This window comes from Ovis aries, chromosome 19, assembly GCF_016772045.2.
Source record: "Ovis aries strain OAR_USU_Benz2616 breed Rambouillet chromosome 19, ARS-UI_Ramb_v3.0, whole genome shotgun sequence".
Classification (NCBI taxonomy): domain Eukaryota; kingdom Metazoa; phylum Chordata; class Mammalia; order Artiodactyla; family Bovidae; genus Ovis; species Ovis aries.
Window position 1 is genome coordinate 43,478,441 of NC_056072.1, and position 24,548 is coordinate 43,502,988.

Consider the following 24,548-nt stretch of genomic DNA (forward strand, 5'->3'; position numbering starts at 1 on the left):
GAAATATACCACATTTATTACAAAACCTGGCTCAAAGTAGTATTAAGCTTACATTCAATATTATAATCTCTAAAATGGACAAACACAGTTCTTCTAAAACAATTCAATGAAATTTCAGGTTTCCTTAAAGCAACTCTAAGGAGTGTAATATTTGATCTGTTGAATTTGTGCCTGCTATAATTACCAGGTGTGACTCTTACAATCCATGAATGCTCTTCAGATTGGCTATGTGGGAACAGAGGGTGGGAGAGTAACCATACATGCATGCACACCCATCAACTGAATTCAGAAATATTTGGAAAACCACTCCTTTCAAAGAGAGAGAGCAAACAGAAAGGAAAAAAAAGAGTCTGACAAAGTGTATGTCTGATAGGAAAAAGTATAAATTTCATCAATAAATTTTTACTACATATAGTGACCTGTAATTATTACTAAGAAACTAAGACAACTTTGTGATTGTTACAGATTTAAGCAGTCACATGATTTTCAAGTAAGAGGGATTTCACAATTGTTTTATTCAGAATTCAGCAGAGGTATAGATCACCTCAAAAGCCAACCAGTCTATCTTTAAAATATTATTAAAATTAGCCTTGTACAACTTCTCCAGGGTAGGCAGTAGGTGTCACACTGAAGGACAATCTATTACTACTTCTTCTCTTAGAAAGCTCTTGCTATCCTAATGCCCAAACGAAAGCACTATTTTTATGACATCATTTAATCGTTTAAGAAATTTGTCTAAGAACTCAAAATCTGAAACTGTGATAGAAGTAGAACTTCAGTAAAACAGGTGAACGTTATTATTGTCTCTTAAGTAGCCAGACATTTAGTTCCTCGACATTGTTTTATTCGCTACTCAATAATAACTTTTAATTAAAAAGCTTGAAACTTCATCTTTTTGTGTGTGTGTGTGAGGAACATGAAATGCTCACCTCCATCTGTGAAAGCAAATGTAAGAGAAATACTTTTCTCACAAGAGGGAAACAGAAACAGTATGTAAAGAATCACTGCTGTCTGAAGATGGCCTTTGTGCACTTCTACCATAACAAACACATGGAGATCTTCATTTTCCTCTCACTTTTCAATTTAGACCCTGACTTAATTAAAATCAATGTGAAAAATACTCTGTACTCACTTTGGCATTCTATGAACTGATGAATAAAAGTGCAGTCCCCGCCACTCTTTGAAAGCAAGTGCTCTAATAAAGAAAGAAACACCTTTAAGGATATAGTCTTTGTTGCTGTTTTTGAAAACCAACAGCAAAGGTAGGAAAATTAAAACGTTTGTACTAACATGGGTAATTGAATAAGGTTAATCAAGGTTTACTATATCTAATAGCAGACATATTTTAGAGTTAAATGAGTGAAAACTGTAATTATGTAATCTTAATTTGTACCCCAAACGGTTAGCTTTTAAAGGTGCAGTTTCTATCCAAATAGTTCAGGAACACCATTGTCATATATTGCTTTAAAAAGCTTCTCTCACTTTTAAAATGCATCTTTTTTCCATGTGAGCTTAATAAATACCATTAATTTAAAATTTTTATATTTCTTATTGAATTGGTTTTCAGATGACTGTTTCCTAACAGTCCCTATTCAAAGTTATTCATCTTAGTTAAGAGGCAAAAAAGTAAATATTTTAAGAATACCATAAAATAATGCCTTAAAATTGTAAAGAAAATGATACAATATTTTAATTTTTACACTTTCGTTTCACAAGTAGTCTTTCCTCCAGTCACTTAATTTATACTTCATATACTATCAAATCACTACATTGTTTACCTCTGCCTAAATGATTAAAAACAATGCCTGTACATTTTAAAATAAGGATCCTGGTAAATTATTTTGCTCAGATTAAACACATTTTTCTTCCAAATATGTAAAGAGAATCAAAACCAAACACAGTCTAATAAAAGTTTCAGCCCTTTTCCTACAGTAAATTTTTAATTACTTTGATTCAAAGAGCCGACTTCTGAATCTGGATAATATCCTTCAAGTACATATTTATATCTTTCACAACTACCAAACAGACATTGGAAGTTCAAGAGTTAAAAACACATTCCAACATGATGACTATCTTGAAGGTGTAAAAGCACAAAAACCTGTCAAAAACAATGAGTCAGACTGATGGTAAAAGCTTCTTTTCTCTTCTCCACCTGGCCTCACCTCATCATCTCAACTTTGTTTCAAAGGCATCTCTTACTCTGATTGCTGGATAACCTCTTCTGACATCTATACTGACAGCTTTCTTATTTATTACCATTCATCATTAAATCTCTCATTATCCTTTATCTACCTACATGGTATGCAAACGTATATTTTTCTATTTGTTGTTCAGTCACCAAGTCAGACCAGCTCTTTTATATATATGTATTTATTTATATATATATATGCACATACACACAGTTATATATAGTTTATATAATTGTATAGCTGCATAGTTAAATTATTAATATAGAGAGATACAATATAGCCTCAAGAAGAAAAAATAAGCCTAACTGCAACAGAAATTAAAAATTAAAAAAAAATCTAAAATGAAATTTAAAAAGTACTTCCTATGTAAGCTATGACAACATTTTCAAAATTCAAACTATACAATATCACTGTTAAATATGAAAACTCAGTAAAACTAAATTTTAGCCTAACTAAAGGACTGTATAAAATATATTTGAAACCGAGTTTCAAACTAGCATCACAAGACTTCAGATGAAATTTATTAATGCAGGACAATCCACCTGAGATCACACACTAAGCCAAAAATCAAACTTTTTACCTACTCTGACCTCTTACTATATGATTCTACATTAAAATATCTACTATACTAGTTTAGATGAAATGCAAGATTAATATAAAAGATAAATATACATGTGACTTTCACAACGGTTATTGCCTAAGACACATGAGAGAAAAGTCTTTCAGGTAGTGCATGTAAATGATTTGGATCACGACACTTTTAGTATTTCATTCCTTGAAATCAAGCCCTAGGGAATTCACTTTGCCAAGACTATATAAGATGTCACTGATCATCTAAACCAGGAGTCACGAATCAGATACTGAAGTGTGAGGGCAGGAGGAGTGGTGATGGTGTCCTGTGATACTAAAGAGGGTTGTAGGAAAGCAAAGAAAAGTAGCCACAGAAACATAATAAGAATCATGAGACAAAATGTGTTTTATTTATACATGGGTTACCTACGTATTTCATTCAGACCTGTGTTGTCCGGTACAGCAGCCATTAGCCACATGTGACCACTGAGCCCTTAAAAAAAGTTGCTAGTTTGAATTGAGATGTGTTGTCAGCGTAAATTAAGTATCTATAGGAAATGGCAACCCACTCCAGTGTTCTTGCCTGGCGAATCCCAGGGACGGGGGAGCCTGGTGGGCTGCCGTCTATGGGGTCGCACAGAATTGGACACGACTGAAGTGACTTAGCAGCAGCAGGCCTCAAAAACTTACTAAGGAATAAAGAACGTGAAATACTCATTTGTAATAGTTTAATGTTGACTACATATTGAAATAAAATTCTAAATACAGTGGGCTAAAGTAAACATATTATTAAATATATTATTAAAAATTTAGCTATTCCTTATTGTATTTTTAATGTGACTACCAGAAAATTTTAAATTATGTATGTGGCACTCAGAATAGTTCTATTAAACAGCACTTCTCTAAATACCATCTAAGATATATTCAAAACATGCTTACTAGGTAACATTTTAAAAATTATAGTACAAAGTTGTGCTTATAACAGCTACTTTAGATTTAAGTAATTTTAAAAATGAGTTTACTGGAGAAGTATTATTAATCTTAACTTCTCCAGACATGTTTGAAATATTCTCTTACAACTAAACTTGGTTCTCCTTCTGCTGCTTAAAGAGTAATTTTGGTTACAATTATATCTAATAGCATATTATAACTACAGACTTTGACAATATTTGAATACTTGATAATCAGTCTCTTATTATATCATAAATGATTCAGAATAGACTCATCTTATCCATAATCTACTCTGTAACTAAATATGAAGCTTCTGTGCTTATCCAGATACTTACTACTCAGGGCTTCCCTGGTGGTGCAGAGGTTAAAGCGTCTGCCTGCAATGTGGGAAGCTGGGTTTGATCCCTGGGTCGGGAAGATCCCCTGGAGAAGGAAATAGCAACCCACTCCAATATTCTCACCTGGAGAATCCCACGGACAGAGGAGCTTGGTGGGCTACAGTCAACAGGTCGCAAAGAGTCGGACACGACTGAGCGACTTCACTTTCACTTTTCTTTAAAGATATTCTATTAGTCACTCACACACTACTCAATTAAGCACTAACATCTGCAAGGGAAAAATAATCATTGCCAGGAGTACCCTAAGGTATCCAAAATATTAATATTTTATTCAGTTTTAAATCAAGGAGTTGTCTACAGCTTTTCTCATTTAAATAAACTAGAACTGGCAAAAAATTGTTAAGCCATAATTTTACAACCCTAAATAGCATAATGATGGTTCAGTGTACATAAAAAGATTATTAACTAAATAGAATGCTCCCAGCTTGAATTAACACTAGCTTTATCAACAAATACATGTTCTAGTCAAAAGGGTGATGGATTTGAATGAGAAGTGTATATGCCAGAAAGAGAAAAAAGAGCAAAATAACAACAACAGAAAATATAAATTCATTTAAGAATGAGAAGCTTTTAGAAGATGAAGATAAAGTCTTTTTACATATGTTTACTAAATATACTTTAATAATAATGGTGCATGAACATAAACTACACCTTTAAAAAGTCTCAAATTGAAACTCAAACTGAAATTTTATAGTGTCAATGTTATTTCACAAAGCATATATAAAATAGTCACATAATAATGACTGATGAAACTTTTTTGAATTTCAAGACTTATTATACATGGAATATTAGCTCTTGATCTTGTACCTCACATATACATGGTTACCTGAGCCTATTATTCCACTTCCTGATTAAAAACAAACCAACCAAACCAAAACAAACCAAAAAAGCACTTCCTAACTTTATCAGAGTTTAGATGCCGCCCAAGAATTATAAAGTTATCCCCTGATACATGGAAAAACTATTTAGTATGAAGTTTCGGGTACTGACCTTGGCATCTTCTATATATAAACACTGAGTTGAGAGGCACATATATTTGTAAACACAGAAAATAATTTTATGCATTTTGTACTCTAAGGATCTAATGCAGAATCTGGCATATAGCTGGTGCTCAGTTAATGTTGGATGAATGGGGAGGGAGGACAAATCTTCATGACTGCAGGAATACAGAAACCATTGAGTAGAAAACTCATGTTGCAGTAGGAAAACCAACAGTGGTTATACATTTGTGGCAAGAGATAACCCAAGCTATCCAGAAAGAAGGATCAGATATCAAGAACAAAAAGATAATTTTTCAGATGGCATACATGACTGACTCCCTTTTCTCTGATTGATAAAACAGACAGATAAAGAGAGCAGTTTCGATGACACATCCAAACACTCACTGGACATTTTTTTTTCTTTCTATTTTTGTTTCTTTTTTGGACTTTTAAGTAAACTCTTGGCCAGGAAGGGGGCAGGGCACAAATATTAAAAAACAGGGGCCAATTATCCCCAGAAAGCAGTACTTGATGAAAGAAAATGGTGGTATCGTCTTTGAAAATATAGTAGAGGGCAGGGGAAGCTATACTAGGTTATATAAACCAACACTAAAGTTGAACATTATTAAAATCTTACTATTTCAATAACTGAAATTTCCATATAACAAGGGACATCTAATCATAGCTCACAGAATTAAGAAATAGAAAATAAAAGGAAGCTTGACTTTTAAAAGATGGGATTTAACAGTCTATGAACAGCATGCTTTTCACGCCAAACACTTAAAATCTAAAATCCCTGACTTCTCTATCCTGCTTAAATAGTAAAAGGATATCATAAAAGAAAAATATTTAAGTTTTTTACACTACCTTTTTCTGTGCTCCCATTTATTTTAGGTAAGAAGTCATCAACTTGTATCCCTAGGATTAAGACAGTGTATCATTGCCTGATCAAAAAAAGTATTACTTTAAAACTGGTCTCAAGTGTAACCATGGCATTTTGTATTCCTACTGACATTAAGACTGACTGAACAGTTTAAATTTATTTTTACAAGAAGGGTTCAACTTGCCATTTTCTATCATCTTAGCGAAAAGCCTAGAACTGCTTAGTAACCTTTCGATAAACCTCAAAAGAAAAAGGATTCTGCTGTTCATGTGTTTTTCTTATTTAAATATCTCTAAGCAGACCATCTCAGATGTATAAATTTCATTCATTTCAAAGACTACACAATGGTGCCCACTGGTGGCAATCAAGCATATTTTTAAAGGAAATTTTCTGAAAGAGGGTAGATACTTTACACCTAATATGTAAAACATCCCTCTTAAAGAAAGCAAGTACACAATGTGAGATAGTAAACAAAAATTTAATGATAAAAATTCAGCTTTAAGTAAGAAATCTGGTGACACCTACCTAAGCTGCTGCATTCTTTAAGAGTTTTCTCTTGAAGATGTTCTAACCGTACTGTAAATAAAAGTCCAAGAAAAAGATATTTCACAGATAAAAAGAAAGAAAAAATTAAATCAGATCAATTTCTGGATTAGCTAACTTACCTTGTAAAGCTGTTAGCCTTTCATTGGTAAAGTCATTATCAGCTTGCAAAGCTTCTATTTTTGCTTGGAGCTCCTGTTCTTTTTCTTCCATTTCATCTATCTTATGTTGTAATTCTTTTTTCTCAGCTTGTCCCTTCTGTTGGATTTCTTCTTGTTTTCCCTCTGCTATCTGTTGAAAATGAAAAAAAAAAATCCAGCTATTTAATAAAATCTGACCTTGTTTTAAGATGTCTAAAACAGGACTCCTTTTATTCATGTAAATGATGTCAAAAGTGATATGCACTGTGTCATCCCTCTGTATCAACTGAGAGAGAAAAACTTGTAGCAAGCAAACAAACACAATACATACATAGATTATAAGGGTCAAAATGAAAACCTCATTTTTCAAGATAGAAATATAGTTTTCCCTGAAATTACTATTGTTTCAATTAGCTTTTAAGTTCTACAGTGTAGCTTATTCTGAAATTTTAAACAAAATTACTTTTAGCTAAAGGAATCAAGCACTTTTTTAAATGACTTCTTTTTAACAAGTCTAATAGTTAAAGCTATATAGGTTAACCATTCACACGAATGGGAGGTATGTTCTGGTCTTCTATTAACAAATGGGTATCTTCTGGCCACTCAATCTATGGTGTGAATTACATAAAGACGGGTCTTCACAAACTCAGTTCTAACATTTTACATGACCAAGACGGCGTTACGTGTGATCTGGTCTGTCCTTATCCTAAATATCCTATAGCTACAGGGAGCTGCAGTCCACGCATAGGCTATGGCCTCCTGGAAGGAATCACGCGAAAGTTCTCTCTAGGTTTGCTCCAGCACTAACTGAATTTGGGACACCTTAAAGAAAAGCAGGCCCTAGTTTTCCAAAAGTCTGAGTATCTTGGGTTTTGGTGATTCTTATCTATTTAATATATTTTTAAACTCATTATTTACTTTCATCCAAAGGAAATATGTCAACTTTTACAAACTTTTAATTATCACTGGTAATGGGATTTGGGTTAAACGGCAACTGATTTATACTATAAATTCATCAACAACTATTCAGCAATATCTAAATTCTTAAGCTATCCAGCATGTTAGGGATGATTAATTTCTATATTTCCAGTTTGAGAAATACATACCTTTAATTTATCAGATAAATCTTTAATCTCATTAACTGCACCATTATATTTATTGGCTAATTCTCTTAATTCTTCCTGAGTCCGTTCATTCATTTCTTTCAGATGGGTACATTCATCTTCAGTATTACTAAGACTTCGCTGTAATTCAAGTTTACAGATAATTAATTTAGAATAAATGCACATTCTAAATTCAATTTATACAAACTATAATTCTATGGACTGTTCTAAATCAGAATCTACTCTTGACTTTATATAAGGTTGAACTAAGTAACAGAAGAATTTCAATCTACCTCCGGTAGATGCTAAAACAGAAAATACAAAGGACTTGGAAAAACGAAACGTGGAAGGAGAGGCTGATCCTTCATATAATCATACTTTTTAAAGGTCACAGGGTATGAGTTTTGGTCTTGAAAATATTTTAAGCCTATCACTTCTTAAAAGCACATTTAATAATGTGCACACACAATCAACAAAATTAGAGGACAATTAGCATTCTTCTTTCTTTGCACATCATACTAATGATCTGACCATGAATCAGTCACTTTGAGACTGGGCTTCCTTGGTGGCTCAGACGGTAAAGTATCTGCCTGTGATGCGGGAGACCCAGGTTTGATCCTGGGGTTGGGAAGATCCCCTGGAGAAGCAAACAGTAACCCTCTCCAGGCACAATTCTCCTCTCTGGAGGAGGGGGAAGGTAAGAATAGTGGTGGAGCTCTCTGCCTTAAGACTGACTATCCTCAATCGGAAGAAAAACAAAATTATATGAAAGGAGGTCAATTCCCTGGCACATATCATGGTCCATTGTGTGGAGGTTGAAATCTAACCAAAGTGGAAATAGTAAAATTCCCTGGTTAGGCTTTTATTTCCTTAATCATTGACTAGGGACCATAAGTATCAGAGCTCATGTGGCTATGCTAAGAACTCCTAAAATGAAAATAGCATACTGTTCCTTCCCACCAGATAAGACAGGAAAAACTTCCTAGCTACATACTAATACCCAAGTTTGAAATGTCTTGAAATGCTAGCACTTTTAGGCTAAAACTGTAAAATCATAGTCTTGGTTAGTGTCTGTTAAGTTGAAATACCTCAACTTCCGACAGTTTTCTAACCACATCAATTTTCTCCTGAAGAACCCGCCTCAGGGACTCTTTGGCTGTAGTCTCATAGTTGTGTTTATCCTCCTGTAACGCTATAAGTTCCTTCCGTAAACTATCTTCTGTTTGATTCTAGGATTAAAAATATTTATAGTTATTTTTTTAAAGCATTTACCATTTGAAAAAAATAACACATTGTGATGTTCTCTGAGTTCTATATTAAGGTACCTCCAAACAGAAATTATGTCAACTCTGTATTAACTGAAGCTGTATATAAAAGTTGCATTAGTAAATTATGCTCTCACAAGCATATTAGCTCATACTTTCAAGAGAAAAAAGTCAAAGCTCACTGAAAATTTCTCCAAGTATACAAAATGAATGAACTATTCTATTAATACTTGCCATATTCTCTGAAAGCCACAATATTTACACTTATGGGCAAAAATAATCTCTTAACTTCTAAAGGGTGTCAAGCATTTTAACACAATAACTAAGCCAAAAGGAATAAGAGTACCCTGAGGAAAAAGCTGATCCCAAGTCTAAGGGAAGAGATGTACAAGATGAGTCTGGACTACCTTGTCTGATATGATAGCAGGAAGCTATTATCCAAGTCTGATAGGGTACTACCAGAAGAACTCAGGTGCCAACCTGAAGAAGTTCCCTGAATAAGGCCTCCCAAAGATGGGAGAACTGGGAATCAACAAGAAAAACAAAACAGGTTTAACCCATGCTATGTATTTAAATCTTATATGCAGGAAAAAAATACTTAATTGGTCATTCTTTGGTAGATGAAAAGGAGCCAAAACATCATTTTGAAATCCAGTAAATAAAGAGAGAAAAATCACTCATCCTTTTCTTCCTAAAGAAAATGTTCTTTAGGAAAATAAAATGGCTTATGAGAGAAGTTTCTCTTTATAGAAGTAATGCCTCTAGTAAATGAAGGAAAGATAGAATTACAAAGAATGAATATAGGAAAGGATAATCAAAGATCACTAGTATCTCACTACCACTCTGGTATTCTGGCCTGGAGAATTCCATGGACTGTATAAATTTATGGTGTAGAGGAGGAGCAAGAAGGTTTAAGTATCATTCCAGACTGAGGGAAATTGTACAGGGTGAAAGACCCAGTTTTTCCAACAAATATCAACTATGATGGAAAAAAGAGAATTCTATATGGGTATTCACTATATACAGTTTTTTCTACTTACATGTATGTGTGAAATTTCATGTAATGGTAAAAGATTTTTAAAATGGTGAAAATGTATAGATGTTTTTGAATGTATTCAAAATAACAATCAAACAAATGAAGCTACATAAAAACCAATGCATTTTTCTTTAGGTACTTGAGATGGATACTTACTTTGGAGCACGCTTGCAATTGGTTTCCCATAACCTCTAACCGTGATAAGAGTCTATCTTCATCTATTAAAGCCTGTTAAAGAAAAATGAAATATAAATAAAATCCCAGAGTAGTTATAAAATAACATATATCAAAAAGCTTGCTACTGCCAAAAAAAAGACCTAAAAATCACAAAGTTGACCAACATTCACTTTAAAATGCTAAATTTTCAATATTTGTTCATTAAGAAATAACTATGCCTTTGTCTGCTACATAATTTTAGTTTCAGTTTAATAACCATCTAAGGGATACTGAGCTGTGCTTAAACGCTTTATGAGTATAAAGGCAACTGGAATACCTGCCAACTGGTATCTGAAGCCTCTTGGGTAATGGCTAGCAGCCTCTGAAGCGTGGCTAACTTCTGTTCCAACATCTGTTCCCGATGTAAGGCCTCCTAATATTATAAATCACAAAAGAAATTCTAATAACCTCAGCACAATTCCTTTGACAAATAATCAATTATTAGCACATTCTGAAAACATTCTTGTTTCACATCCTACAGTGTATCTTGCTTTCAAACCTGATAAATCTACTTAGTATAATATATTTAGCCCACATCATTTTAACCCAGATGGTGCAGTGGTAAAGAATCCACCTGACAAGGCAGAAGCTGCAGGAAACACGGGTTCAATCCCTGGGTCAGGAAGATCCTCTGGAGAAGGAAATGGCAACCCATTCCAGTATCCTTGCCTGGAAAATCCCATGGTTAGAGGAGCCTGGCAGGCTAGCGTCCATGGAGTTGCAAAGAATAGGACGCAACTGAGTGCGCACAGGCACATACGCGCGCGCGCGCATGCACACACACACACACACACACACACACACACAGATCATTTTAGCCTATTTGTTGAGCTGTACTGTAAGTAGAGCTGTTAGGGGTGCTCTCGCTGCAACTTCCTCTGTAACAGGAAACAGGTCATCTGTTTTTGCTTCTTTAATTGTAATTCACAAGAATGAGTTTAAAAGAACAAAACCTAGTGCTTCCTTCGGCAGCACATATACTAAAATTGGAACGATACAGAGAAGATTAGCATGGCCCCTGTGCAAGGATGACACGCAAATTCGTGAAGTGTTCCATATTTTTAAGAAAGACCATGAGAAAATACTTGAGGAGATAATAGTTGAAACCTTCCCTAAAATGGGGAAGGAAATAATCACCCAAGTCCAAGAAACCCAGAGAGTACCAAACAGGATAAATCCAAGGCGAAACACCCCAAGACACATATTAATCAAATTAACAAAGATCAAACAGAAAGAACAAATATTAAAAGCAGCAAGGGAAAAACAAATAACACACAAGGGGATTCTCATAGGGATAACAGCTGATCTTTCAGCAGAAACTCTTCAGGCCAGGAGGGAATGGCAAGACATACTTAAAGTGATGAAAGAAAATAACCTACAGCCCAGATTACTGTACCCAGCAAGGATCTCATGCAAATGTGAAGGAGAAATCAAAAGCTTTACAGACAAGCAAAAGCTGAGAGAATTCAGTACCACCAAACCAGCTCTCCAATAAATGCTAAAGGATATTCTCTAGACAGGAAACACAAAAGGGTGTATAAACTCAAACCCAAAACAATAAAGTAAATGGCAACGGGATCATACTTATCAATAATTACCTTAAACGTAAATGGGTTGAATGCCCCAACCAAAAGACAAAGACTGGCTGAATGGATACAAAAACAAGACCCCTATATATGTTGTCTACAAGAGACCCACCTCAAAACAAGGGACACATACAGACTGAAAGTGAAGGGCTGGAAAAAGATATTCCATACAAATAGAGACCAAAAGAAAGCAGGAGTAGCAATACTCATATCAGATAAAATAGACTTTAAAACAAAGGCTGTGAAAAGAGACAAAGAAGGACACTACATAATGATCAAAGGATCAATCCAAGAAGATATAACAATTATAAATATATATGCACCCAACATAGGAGCACCGCAATATGTAACACAAATGCTAACAAGTATGAAAGGGGAAATTAACAATAACACAATAATAGTGGGAGACTTTAAATACCCCACTCACACCTATGGACAGATCAACTAAACAGAAAATTAACAAAGAAACACAAACTTTAAATGATACAACAGACCAGTTAGACCTAATTGATATCTATAAGGCATTTCACCCCCAAACTATGAATTTCACCTTTTTCTCAAGTGCTCACAGAACCTTCTCCAGGATAGATCACATCCTGGGTATGGCTAGATTTATGAATCTAGCCTTGATAAATTCAAAAAATTGAAATCATTCCAAGCATCTTTTCTGACCATAATGCAGTAAGATTAGATCTCAATTACAGGAGAAAAACTATTAAAAGTTCCAACATATGGAGGCTGAACAACAAGCTTCTGAATAACCAACAAATCACAGAATAAATAAAAAAAGAAATCAAAATATGCATAGAAACAAATGAAAATGAAAACACAACAACCCAAAACCTGTGGGACACTGTAAAAGCAGCGCTAAGGGGAAAGTTCATAGCAATACAGGCATACCTCAAGAAACAAGAAAAAAGTCAAATAAATAACCTAACTCTACACCTAAAGCAACTAGAAAAGGAAGAAATGGAGAACCCCAGGGTTAGTAGAAGGAAAGAAATCTTAAAAATCAGGGCAGAAATAAATGCAAAAGAAACAAAAGAGACCATAGCAAAAATCAACAAAGCGAAAAGGTAGTTCTTTGAAAGGATAAATAAAATTGACAAACCATTAGCCAGACTCATCAAGAAACAAAGAGAGAAAAATCAAATCAATAAAATTAGAAATAAAAATGGAGAGATCACAACAGACAACACAGAAATACAAAGGATCATAAGAGACTACTATCAGCAATTATATGCCAATAAAATGGACAACGTGGAAGAAATGGACAAATTCTTAGAAAACTACAACTTTCCAAAACTGAACCAGGAAGAAATAGAAAATCTTAACAGACCCATCACAAGCACGGAAATTGAAATTGTAATCAGAAATCTTCCAGCAAACAAAAGCCCAGGTCCAGATGGCTTCACAGCTGAATTCTACCAAAAATTTAGAGAAGAGCTAACACCTATCCTCCTCAAACTCTTCCAGAAAATTGCAGAGGAAGGTGAACTTTCGGACTCATTCTATGAGGCCACCCTCACCCTAATACCAAAACCTGACACAGATGCCACAAAAAAAGAAAACTACAGGCCAATATCACTGATGAACATAGATGCAAAAATCCTTAACAAAATTCTAGCAATCAGAATCCAACAATACATAAAAAGATCATACACCATGACCAAGTGGGCTTTATCCCAGGGATGCAAGGATTCTTCAATATCCGCAAATCAATCAATGTAATTTACCACATTAATAAATTGAAAAATAAAAGACATATGATTATCTCAATAGATGCAGAGAAAGCCTTTGACAAAATTCAACATCCATTTATGATTAAAGACTCTCCAGAAAGCAGGAATAGAAGGAACATACCTCAACATAATAAAAGCTATATACGACAAACCCACAGCAAACATTATCCTCAATGGTGAAAAACTGAAAGCATTTCCCCTAAAGTCAGGAACAAGGCAAGGGTGCCCACTTCACCACTACTATTCAACATAGTTCTGGAAGTTTTGGCCACAGCAATCAGAGCAGAAAAAGAAATAAAAGGAATCCAAATTGGAAAAGAAGTAAAACTCTCACTGTTTGCAGATGACATGATCCTCTACATAGAAAACCCTAAAGACTCCACTAGAAAATTACTGGAGCTAATCAATGAATATAGTAAAGCTGCAGGATATAAAATCAACACACAGAAATCCCTGCATTCCTATACATTAATAATGAGAAAGTTGAAAAAGAAATGGAGAAGGCAATGGCACCCCACTCCAGTACTCTTGCCTGGAAAATCCCACGGACGGAGGAGTCTGGTAGGCTGCCATCCATGGAGTCACTAAGAGTCAGACACGACTGAGTGACTTCACTTTCACTTTTCACTTTCATGCATTGGAGAAGGAAATGGCAACCCACTCCAGTGTTCTTGCCTGGAGGATCCCAGGGACGGGGGAGCCTGGTGGGCTGCCATCTATGGGGTCGCACAGAGTCGGACACGACTGAAGTGACTTAGCAGCAGCAGAAAAAGAAATTAAGGAAACAATTCCATTCACCATTGCAACGAAAAGAATAAAATACTTAGGAATATATCTACCTAAAGAAACTAAAGACCTATATATAGAAAACTATAAAACACTGGTGAAAGAAATCAAAGAAGACACTAATAGATGGAGAAAGATACCATGTTCATGGATCAGAAGAATCAATATAGTGAAAATGAGTATACCACCCAAAGCAATCTACAGATTCAATACAATTCCTATCAAGCTACCAGTGGTATTTTTCACAGAGCTAAAACAAATAATTTCACAATCTGTATGGAAATACAAAAAACCTTGAATAGCCAAAGCAATCTTGAGAAAGAAGAATGGAACTGGAGGAATCAACCTGCCTGACTTCAGGCTCTACTACAAAGCCACAGTCATCAAGACAGTATGGTACGGGCACAAAGACAGAAATAAAGATCAATGGAACAAAATAGAAAGCCCAGAGATAAATCCACACACCTATGGACACCTTATTTTCGACAAAGGAGGCAAGAATATACAATGGAGTAAAGACAATCTCTTTAACAAGAGGTGCTGGGAAAACTGGTCAACCACATGTAAAAGAATGAAACTAGAATACTTTCTAACACCATACACCAAAATAAACTCAAAATGGATTAAAGATCTAAATGTAAGACCAGAAACTATAGAACTCTTGGAGGAGAACATAGGCAAAACACTCTCAGACATAAATCACAGCAGGATCCTCTATGACCCACCCCCCAGAATACTAGAAATAAAAGCAAAAATAAACAAATGGGATCTAATTAAAATTAAACGCTTCTGCACAACAAAGGAAACTATAAGCAAGGTGAAAAGACAGCCTTCAGAATGGAAGAAAATAATAGCAAATGAAGCAACTGACAAACAACTAATCTCAAAAAAACACAAGCAACTCCTGCAGCTCAATTCCAGAAAAATAAATGACCCAATCAAAAAATGGGTCAAAGAACTAAATAGGCATCTCTCCAAAGAAGACATACAGATGGCTAATAAACACATGAAAAGATGCTCAACATCACTCATTATCAGAGAAATGCAAATCAAAATCACAATGAAGTACCATTTCACACCAGTCAGAATGGCTGCGATCCAAAAGTCTACAAGCAATAAATGCTGGAGAGGGTGTAGAGAAAAGGGAACCCTCCTACACTATTGTATAGCCACTATGGAGAACAGTATGGAGATTCCTTAAAAAACTGCAAATAGAACTGCCTTATTAGCCAGCAATCCCACTGCTGGGCATACACCCCGAGGAAACCAGAACTGAAAGAGACACGTGTACCTCAATGTTCATCACAGCACTATTTATAATAGCCAGGACATGGAAACAACCTAGATGTCCATCAGCAGATGAACGGATAAGAAAGCTGTGGTACATATACACAATGGAGTATTACTCAGCCATTAAAAAGAATATATTTGAATCAGTTCTAATGAGGTGGATGAAACTGGAGCTGATTATACAGACTGAAGTAAGCCAGAAAGAAAAACACCAATACACTATACTAACACATATATATGGAATCTAGAAAGATGGTAACGATAACCCTGTATGCGAGACAGCAAAAGAGACACAGATGTATAGAACAGCCTTCTGGACTCTGTGGGAGAGGGAGAGGTTGGGATGATTTGGGAGAATGGCATTGAAACATGTATAATATCAGATAAGAAACGAATTGCCAGTCTAGGTTCGATGCAGAATACAGGATGTTTGAGGCTGGTGCACTGGGATGACCCAGAGAGATGGTATGGGGAAGGGGGTTCAGGACTGGGAACACGTGTACACCCATGGCGGATTCATGCTGATATATGGCAAAACCAATACAGTATTGTAAAGCAAAATACGTTAAAAAAAAAAAAAAAAAGAGGCAGATTAAAAAAAAAAAGAACAAAACCTAGAATAGAAAAATCCAACAAATGATATAAGTCTGCATTCTATAAATTTATACTTTTTTTTAAGTGTGTGTGTGTGTCTGACACATATATATAGAGAGAGAACAGCAAAAATACTTCATAATGGCTTAGCCACATGAGTATGACATCTAAAAAAGAAGTATCTTTTCATTTTTCCTTTAAAAAAATTTATATGTTATATATACTTAAAAAGACAGACTATTTTATCCTCACAGTCTACTCCACTTTCAGGTGTTCTAAATCTCTCTGTGACCATACAACACTTAGCCACAGATGAACATGTCAAACATAAGTACGAGGCCAAGTGTTAATTCCATGTAATTGGGAGTCAATGAGTTAAATAACTATTTGGTAGCTCCAAAGGAATATTGTTCCAGAGAAAGACACTGGCAAGCAAAGCCTTATCTCTAGGTCACTTGTTAACATTTGATAGCTGTTAAGGTCTCCTTTACTGCAAGTCAAGGTGAAAATGCTCACACAGCATTCAGTTGAGGTTCTGGCAAAACTTTAAATTTCACTTTCTTCTATTCCTGTCATTATCTAAAGAAGAAGAATTACTAAGACCTCGGAGCTACGTCAACTGAGAAGTGTATACTTCAAACATAGCACTTGAGGTTTAAAGCATGCATTTATTGCTCTCCATATCCTTGATAAATAACGATTAGGGAAAATCTGGTCTAATCAGAGTTAAAGGAACTGCTTTTTAATATCTCTGAAAGTACAGATGAAGGAATCTAATAAAAGTCATACCACCTCAGAATCCACATTAAAATACAGCTTACACTTAAAAGTGACTAGGTGCCAAGTTTATTTTAAGCTTCTAAAACATTCCTAATAACCAGGAAATTGCACTAATGATACAAAAAGTTTTACTTAAAAACAAAAACAAAAACCCAGCAAACAACCACTACTTCCACTAGATGGTATAATTTAACCTGTTTCACTCAATTCCATTTAGCGTTTCATAACTCCATGAACCACATCCTAACAGATATCTAACACTTCCAGGAATGGTTGATTAGTTCTGAGACATGAAATGTATCCATTTCAGTTTTTATTCAAAAGGTTTAACTTATTCAACTTATATTAGAACTTCAGCAATTTCAAGAGATGTATACAGAAAAGACAAGCCAGTACAATTTTCTCTCAAAGAATTAGAAAAAGAACAGTGAAAGATTATGCCACTATGAATATTCAAAGAACTGATAAGAAGGTAGAAATGAGAGCTAGAATGAGAGCATTAGATTCACAGTTGACAATGACTAGTAACTACAGTACATAGCCCTGGGAAATCCCATAGAAGCCCCATATTCCTCATATGAAAAATGAAGGTTAGAACAGATTGATCTCAAAGTTTCTCCTACCTCAAGACATAGAGAATAAACTTGTAGACACTGAGGGAAGGAGAGGGTGGGGTGAATTGAGAGAGCAGCACTGAAATATATACATTATCATGTAAAAACAGAGAGCTAGTGGGAAGCTGCTAAGGCCCAGTCTGGTGCTCTGTGACAACCGATAGGACAGGAATTAAGTGGGTGGGTGGGTGGCTGGGGTCGGGAGGGAAGCTCAAGAGAGGAGTGTTATATATACATATGGCTGATTCAAGTTGTTGTACAGCAGAAACCAACACAATACTGTAAAGCAATTATCCTCCAAATAAAAATAAAATAACAAAAGAGGTGAGAAAGTGAAAAAAAAAATGTCTTCTACCTCAAAAAAATAAGAGAGAGCTAGGTCAATTAATGTGACTTCTTACTGAATGGTAAACAACTACCAACATTTATAGCATATGTTCTACATGTCAGACATTGTTCTAAGTGCTTTACATGTTTGTTTGTTTGTTTGTTTTCCTTTTGGCCACACCACTTGGCTTAGAGGATCTTAGTTCCCCGACTAGGGATCAAACTCGGGCCCTTAGCAGTGAAAGCACTGAGTTCTAACCACTGGACTCCCAGGGAATTCCCTGTTTTAATTCATTTATTCTTTACAATTTTGTGATGTAAGTGCTACTATACATATATCATAGATGAGGAAAGTGAGGCACACAAGAGTTAAACAACTTTCCCAACAGGTCCAAAGTTAAAGCCACAGATCAAATCCAGGGAATTCTGGACAGAGTCTATGTTCTCTAACCTGAAAGTGTGTGAAACCGCTTTTCAATTCACCACTACATTATGCTCCAAGGGAAGACAAGATCTGATTAATACACTGACAGTTTTCACATATGTGTACATTTTTAACTGCAGTAGGACTGCTCTTAGTGATTGATCTATAAAATAATGGAGGGATCCAGGGTCACTGGTTTGGTCTTATCATTTTAAACAAAAGGCAACTGAAGATATACATATGTAAAATGAATCACCCAAGGTCACAGAACTAATTTAGTCTACATCAAGATACAAACCTCAATCTCTAAACTCCTGATCCGGAGTTTTCCTTAATCATGCTCCCTATGATATGCTCTTCAGATATTAAGGGCATATATAGATATGCTCTATAGACATACATCTATATATATACATATGGTTCTATAGATATAGAACCATAATCCAGTTGAAATCTACCAAAATCAGAAAGAAAGAAAAAAAGGAAATAATAATCACTTATATTTTTTCTCGAGATTTCTCTACAGTATTAACTTCTTCAGCAGCCCATTCTACAGTAAGTATCTGTCCCGTCAAGAAATCTTTCTACAGCCTGAGCAGCATACAACAGTATTTACGGGCAGAGACTCTGAGGTCTGACTTGTCTTTGTTCAAGTCCCAGCTCACTAACATACTAGGTATGTGATATCGTGCAAATTATTTAAACTTCCTGTCCTTCAGTAAGTCCATCTATAAAAATGGGCATAAAATATGTATTTTATAGGATTTTTGTAAAGATTAAGTGAATTAATATAGGTAAAGTGCTTGACTAGAGTCTGGCATATAGTAAGCGCTATATATTTGCTATTAATGGTTAATATTTTGTGCGCTGAGTTGCTCAGTAAGGTCCAACTCTTTGCAATCCCATGGACTGCAGCCCGTCAGGCTCCTCTGTCCATGGGGATTCTCCAGACAAGAATACTAGAGTGGGTTGCCATGCCCTCCTCCAGGGGATCTTTTCAACCCAGCGATCAAACCCAGGTCTCTTGCACTGCAGGCGGATTCTTTACTATCTTAGCCACCAGGGAAACCCAGTTAACATATTAATGGTTCATATTATTTGCTATTATAGCTATAAATAGCATCCAAAATCTCTCCAGGTTTAATTTTATTTAAAACTCACCTTTGGATAAAGAAACACTGTGGAACTTCTCCATATTTGATGGAAAAAAAACTTCTCTTGTATAGAACCTTATCTTCGCCAGACTTAACAATTCTGACTTTTTAAATCCTATTTTTTTAATAAAAACTATTTTTAATTGCTTATTTTACTTTGAAAAGGTATTTCCTTTGTATTTGTATGTAGCCAATATTTCTATAGCCCATGTTTAAGCTCTGCTTTTAAAGACAAAGAAATCTCAAGATTTACTTTACCTGAAGATACTGAGAAAGCTGGAATAGTTCCTGAGAGTACATACTTGGAGTGTTAGCAGCAACCTAGAAACAAAAGGACATACCATCAAAAGTCACACAAAATATTTGCAGAAGATACTAAAGCCAAACCAAGTCCTTGAAATGCCTATTTAGTGAAACATGCAAAATAAGTTATTATTTTTCAAATTGATTTCCTTTAGTTTTCAAAATATTTCTGCTCCGTGTCTAAAACCTAGAGATGGTATTGTATTATAGTGATCAGTTTGAGATTTACAACCAGGATGGTACGACAAGTGCTATCAAGGAAAACAATCTTTGATAAACCAAATCACAAACTTACAGCACAAAGGCAATATAGCTTTTTCTTTACCCAGAAATAATACTTATTAAATCAACAGATCTACATTTTTTCCTTTAAGATACACTGTTAAATAGTTCTTCAATATGTTAACAAGTCACAATTCATTTAGAAGAAGCCATCTTCAAAATGATATTTGTACGTGGGGGGTGTGGGGGAGAAAGCAGGACAAGAAATACAATACTTCGTCCAATGGCCAGAAGCAATGAAAAATGGTTTATCTTTTTTTTTTTTCCTTTTAATGATACATAGGTTTTTAAGAAGAAAAAGATGAGAAATAATGGTGTTCAAACATTACAAGTCACAGCAGAAATGCTTAGAATGCAAGAGTATGGGAAGAAATAACCTCTATAAAGGCTTTCTCCTGGGTGTGAAATACAGAACCACAGCATTATTAAAAAAAAGAAAAAGGCACTAACAGGTTGCTGTAACATTTTCAATACTATCCTAGCCTTGTATATTAACTTACTAGTAATGTCAACATCATTCTTTATTAAGCTCAGAAAGTCTATTTTTTAAATTAATATTCTAACTAGAAGACAAGAAGTGATATTATTATTTTTTTAAAGTTAGTCCTGAATAAGCAGGGCCACTATTTACTTCTAAAATGATTCTTGGTATTGCTGAAGTTGATGATTAACCATGCTTACTTCTAAAAAAGGAATCTAACAGATAACTTCAGTTTCAGGTAGGCTTTCATTCTTTATCCAAATGGAAAGAAAAAAAAAAAAAGGAAAATATTTCTCCCAATAGCTCCACTTTAATGACAAAAGATACAAATGACTTTTTTTTTTTTTGCTATTTAGCAAGAATATCTACAGTTTAATACACTGTTAAATAAAAGAAAAAATTTTTTCTAATTATTAATTAATGCAAAGTTTCTGTCCAAATCAAATAAATTGATCTTCAGGGACAATAAAAGAACAATTTATGTAAGCCTGTACTTCTGTTTTATTTCCACGTGTAAGTATATTTTGAGTAAATTATCTAAACACAAAGCTTTAACTAATATTTCTAGGCAGAAACATATTGCATAATAAAAAGTAGTAACTAACATTTTTTCCCTACGGCTAACTCTAGTTTAGTCAGCCACTAATTGAGATAACAAAGGCTTTTTCCCTAAGAAACATCCACTGTACTTTCTCTAGTTACTGAAGATCAGACTAGATAACTATACAGCCAAATGCACTCTTACATTTTGTCACAAAAGAGAATTAACTTTCTAGGTAAAGCATATTTAAAACAAACAAAAACATTTTCAAAAGCAATATAGCTGAATCAGTTTGGAAAAAAATAATCATTAGCAACTTACTTTGTCAACAGGACTTGGTAATGGAGCATGGATGACACTGAAAAGTAAAATTTAGAATTTTTATCTAACTTTCTGACAACAGAGGAAAAGAGTATGACGGTACGAGCATATTTTAAACCCCAAAGTTGTTACACTTTCTTTCATTTTATTAAAAGAATGTGAATTATTTCTAATCCTTCATAAACATACAGAAATTTTTGGAAAATAAGGTAATAAATATACAAACCTACCTTTTACACATTAATATATTTCTAAACACAAATTCAAAATCCAAAATACATTAAATGCCCTTGCTGGATCTACTATTAATGAGGTATATGGTGAATTCCTTGGTTATAAGAACTAAACAGAAAAGAAGCACTCCTTAAACTATCCATTTAAAATTTTGTAACATGTAAATTAAGTTCTTTTAAAAGTAAGTAGTCCTACACAGAAAGTCTTAAAAAGCAAGGCTTTACAGTAAAGAAGGTTAGAATCTGGAAATATGTTCTAGTGGAGTACAACTTTAGCAATCAAAACATAAGTGCTATCCTTCTCTACCCAGCTACCTCACACACTTACAAGTTTATATGTAGTTATGAGGCTAAACTCAGTATATCACTTTGAAATTAAACATTAACACACTATCACTTGGTACTAATCACCCTTTTTGGCCTTGTAAAGTATAAAAGAGGCAGTGTAGTGGAGAAGTTAAGCATGGGGCTCAAAAGCCATACTGACTGGGTTCAAATTTTGGCTCTACTTAACCAGGTGTACAATCTTGAGCAAGTTATCTAACCACTACAGGTCTCAGCTTCCTCATCCATAAAATGGAGATTATCATAAAACTAACCACGTAAGATTACTGTTGAGTGTTTTAATGTGCTGCTGCTGCTAAGTCGCATCAGTTGTGTCCAACTCTGTGCGACCCCATAGATAGCAGCCCACCAGACTCCCCCGTTTAATGTGCCAATATAAATAAAAAGCTTAAAACAGGTACCTTGTTTTAACACCTTATAATAAGGCATAGTAGCACTTGATCACTACTACCACTCACATGAAAAAAGAGCAGCTACGGAAGCCAGGGTTCCTGCTTAAAATGCCCTGTAAGATACTGTAACGTGGGTGTGTGTCGGGGGGGCGAGGGGGATGGGAGCAGACAGAGCACAAATCAAGGCTGCCACTCATGCCCCCTACCAGCTGTTCCTCACTCCATATCCAAGAGGCCAATCAAGTCATACTCAGCTTGACGGTTGATTAGGTAAAGTTTTTAGATTCAGCTGGTTCATCAGGTAAGTTCCTGATGAACTGATCTTGCAGGACTTAAAAATAGGAATGGCAATTCTGATTTCACTCTAGTAACTACAAACCTCTAAGAAAAATCTCAATTCAATTAGTCACAGGACACTAAGATGCTGAATAAAATGGAATATTAAGTATTATCACCCACCTCCCTTCTGAGCCCCCATAGTATGCTGTACAGACTCCCACCAAGACCATATTAATCCCCTGCTCTGCTTCTCTGATTTTACATCTGTGTTCTCAGGCACTCTGAACAATTCACCTCTGCACCTCTAGAAACCATATGTGGTGCCTACTGAAGGTTTAAAAAGGTATATACAATTTTAGTTTTTCTTCTCTGCCCCATAAAAATGGAACAGATGTTTTAAATTTTAGTTTCTTGATTTTATACAATAAATATTGACTATAGAATAAGAAAAATGTAAAGTAAAGCATGAGGAAATAAATAAAAATTACCCAATACCAAAGAAAAACAACACCCAGTTGTGGACGTGACTGATGATAGGAGCAAGGTCCGATGCTGTAAAGAGCAATGTGCATAGGAACCTGGAATGTTAGGTCCATGAAACAAGGCAAACTGGAAGTGGTCAAACAGGAGATGGCAAGAGTCAATGTCGACATTCTCGGAATTAGCAAACTAAAATGGACTAGAATGGGTGAATTTAACTCAGATGACCATTATATCTACTACTGTGGGCAAGAATCCCTTAGAAGAAATGGAGTAGCCATCATAGTCAACAAAAGAGTCCAAAATGCAGTACTTGGATGCAATCTCTAAAACGACTCAAAAACGACCTCTGTTTGTTTCCAAAGCAAATCATTCAATATCACGGTAATCCAAGTCTATGCCCCAACCAGAAACGCTGAAGAAGCTGAAGTTGAACAGTTCTATGAAGATCTACAAGACCTTTTAGAACTAACACCCGAAAAAGATGTCCTTATCATTATAGGGGACTGGAACGCAAAAGTAGGAAGTTAAGAAAACCGTGGAGTAACAGGCAAATTTGGCCTTGGAGTACAGAATGAAGCAGGGCAAAGGCTAATAGAGTTCTGCCAAGAGAATGCACTGCTCATAGCAAACACCCTCTTCAAACAACACAAGAGAAGACTCTACACATGGACATCACCAGATGGCCAACACCGAAATCAGACTGATTATATTCTTTGCAGCCAAAGATGGAGAAACTCCATACAGTCAGCAAAAATAAGACCAGGAATGGACTGTGGCTCAGATCATGAACTCCATATTGCCAAATTCAGATTTATATTGAAGGAAGTAGGGAAAACCAGTAGAGCATTCAGGTATGACCTAAATCAAATCCTTTACGATTATACAGTGGATGTGAGAAATAGATTTTAAGGGTGTAGATCTGATAGAGTGCTTGATGAACTATGGACAGAGGTTTGCGACACTGTACAGGAGACAGGGATCAAGACCATCCCCAAGAAAAAAAATGGCCGAATGAGAAGGCCTTACAAATAGCTGTGAAAAGAAGAAAGTGAAAAGCAAGGAAAAAGGAAAGATATACCCATTTGAATGCCGAGTTCCAAAGAATTACAAGGAGAGATAAGGAAGCCTTCCTCAGTGATCAGTGCAAAGTAGAGGAAAACAACAGAATGGGAAAGACTAGGGATCTCTTCAAGAAAATTAGAGATACCAAGGGAACATTTCATGCAAAGATGGGCTCAATAAAGGACAGAAATGGTCTGGACCTAACAGAAGCAGAAGATATTAAGAAGAGGTGGCAAGAATACACAGAAGAACTAT

The 24,548-nt window shown here is 35.2% G+C and overlaps 1 protein-coding gene and 1 non-coding gene across 48 annotated transcripts in view; one reads left to right on the forward strand and one right to left on the reverse strand.

The window, feature by feature from the left end:
* The window catches only part of SLMAP (sarcolemma associated protein), a 156,536-nt gene that overhangs the window by 45,184 nt on the left and 86,804 nt on the right, over window positions 1–24,548 (reverse strand). For 10 of the 47 annotated variants that reach the window (XM_060402313.1, XM_060402316.1, XM_004018366.6 and 7 more), the window contains 10 exons: window positions 21,500–21,536; window positions 19,830–19,892; window positions 10,552–10,647; window positions 10,215–10,286; window positions 8,846–8,986; window positions 7,761–7,898; window positions 6,637–6,805; window positions 6,497–6,547; window positions 5,956–6,006; window positions 1,133–1,195 (listed from right to left, as the gene is read on the reverse strand). In XM_060402313.1, coding sequence (XP_060258296.1) covers window positions 1,133–1,195; window positions 5,956–6,006; window positions 6,497–6,547; window positions 6,637–6,805; window positions 7,761–7,898; window positions 8,846–8,986; window positions 10,215–10,286; window positions 10,552–10,647; window positions 19,830–19,892; window positions 21,500–21,536 — 881 coding nt within the window. The remainder of the gene's footprint in view (window positions 1–1,132; window positions 1,196–5,955; window positions 6,007–6,496; window positions 6,548–6,636; window positions 6,806–7,760; window positions 7,899–8,845; window positions 8,987–10,214; window positions 10,287–10,551; window positions 10,648–19,829; window positions 19,893–21,499; window positions 21,537–24,548) is intronic. The other 37 variants (XM_042236040.2, XM_060402332.1, XM_004018364.6 and 34 more) reach the window with 7 other exon arrangements.
* LOC114109457 (U6 spliceosomal RNA) lies at window positions 11,231–11,337 on the forward strand. The gene has a single exon (XR_003586143.1). It is a non-coding gene; the product is annotated as a U6 spliceosomal RNA (small nuclear RNA).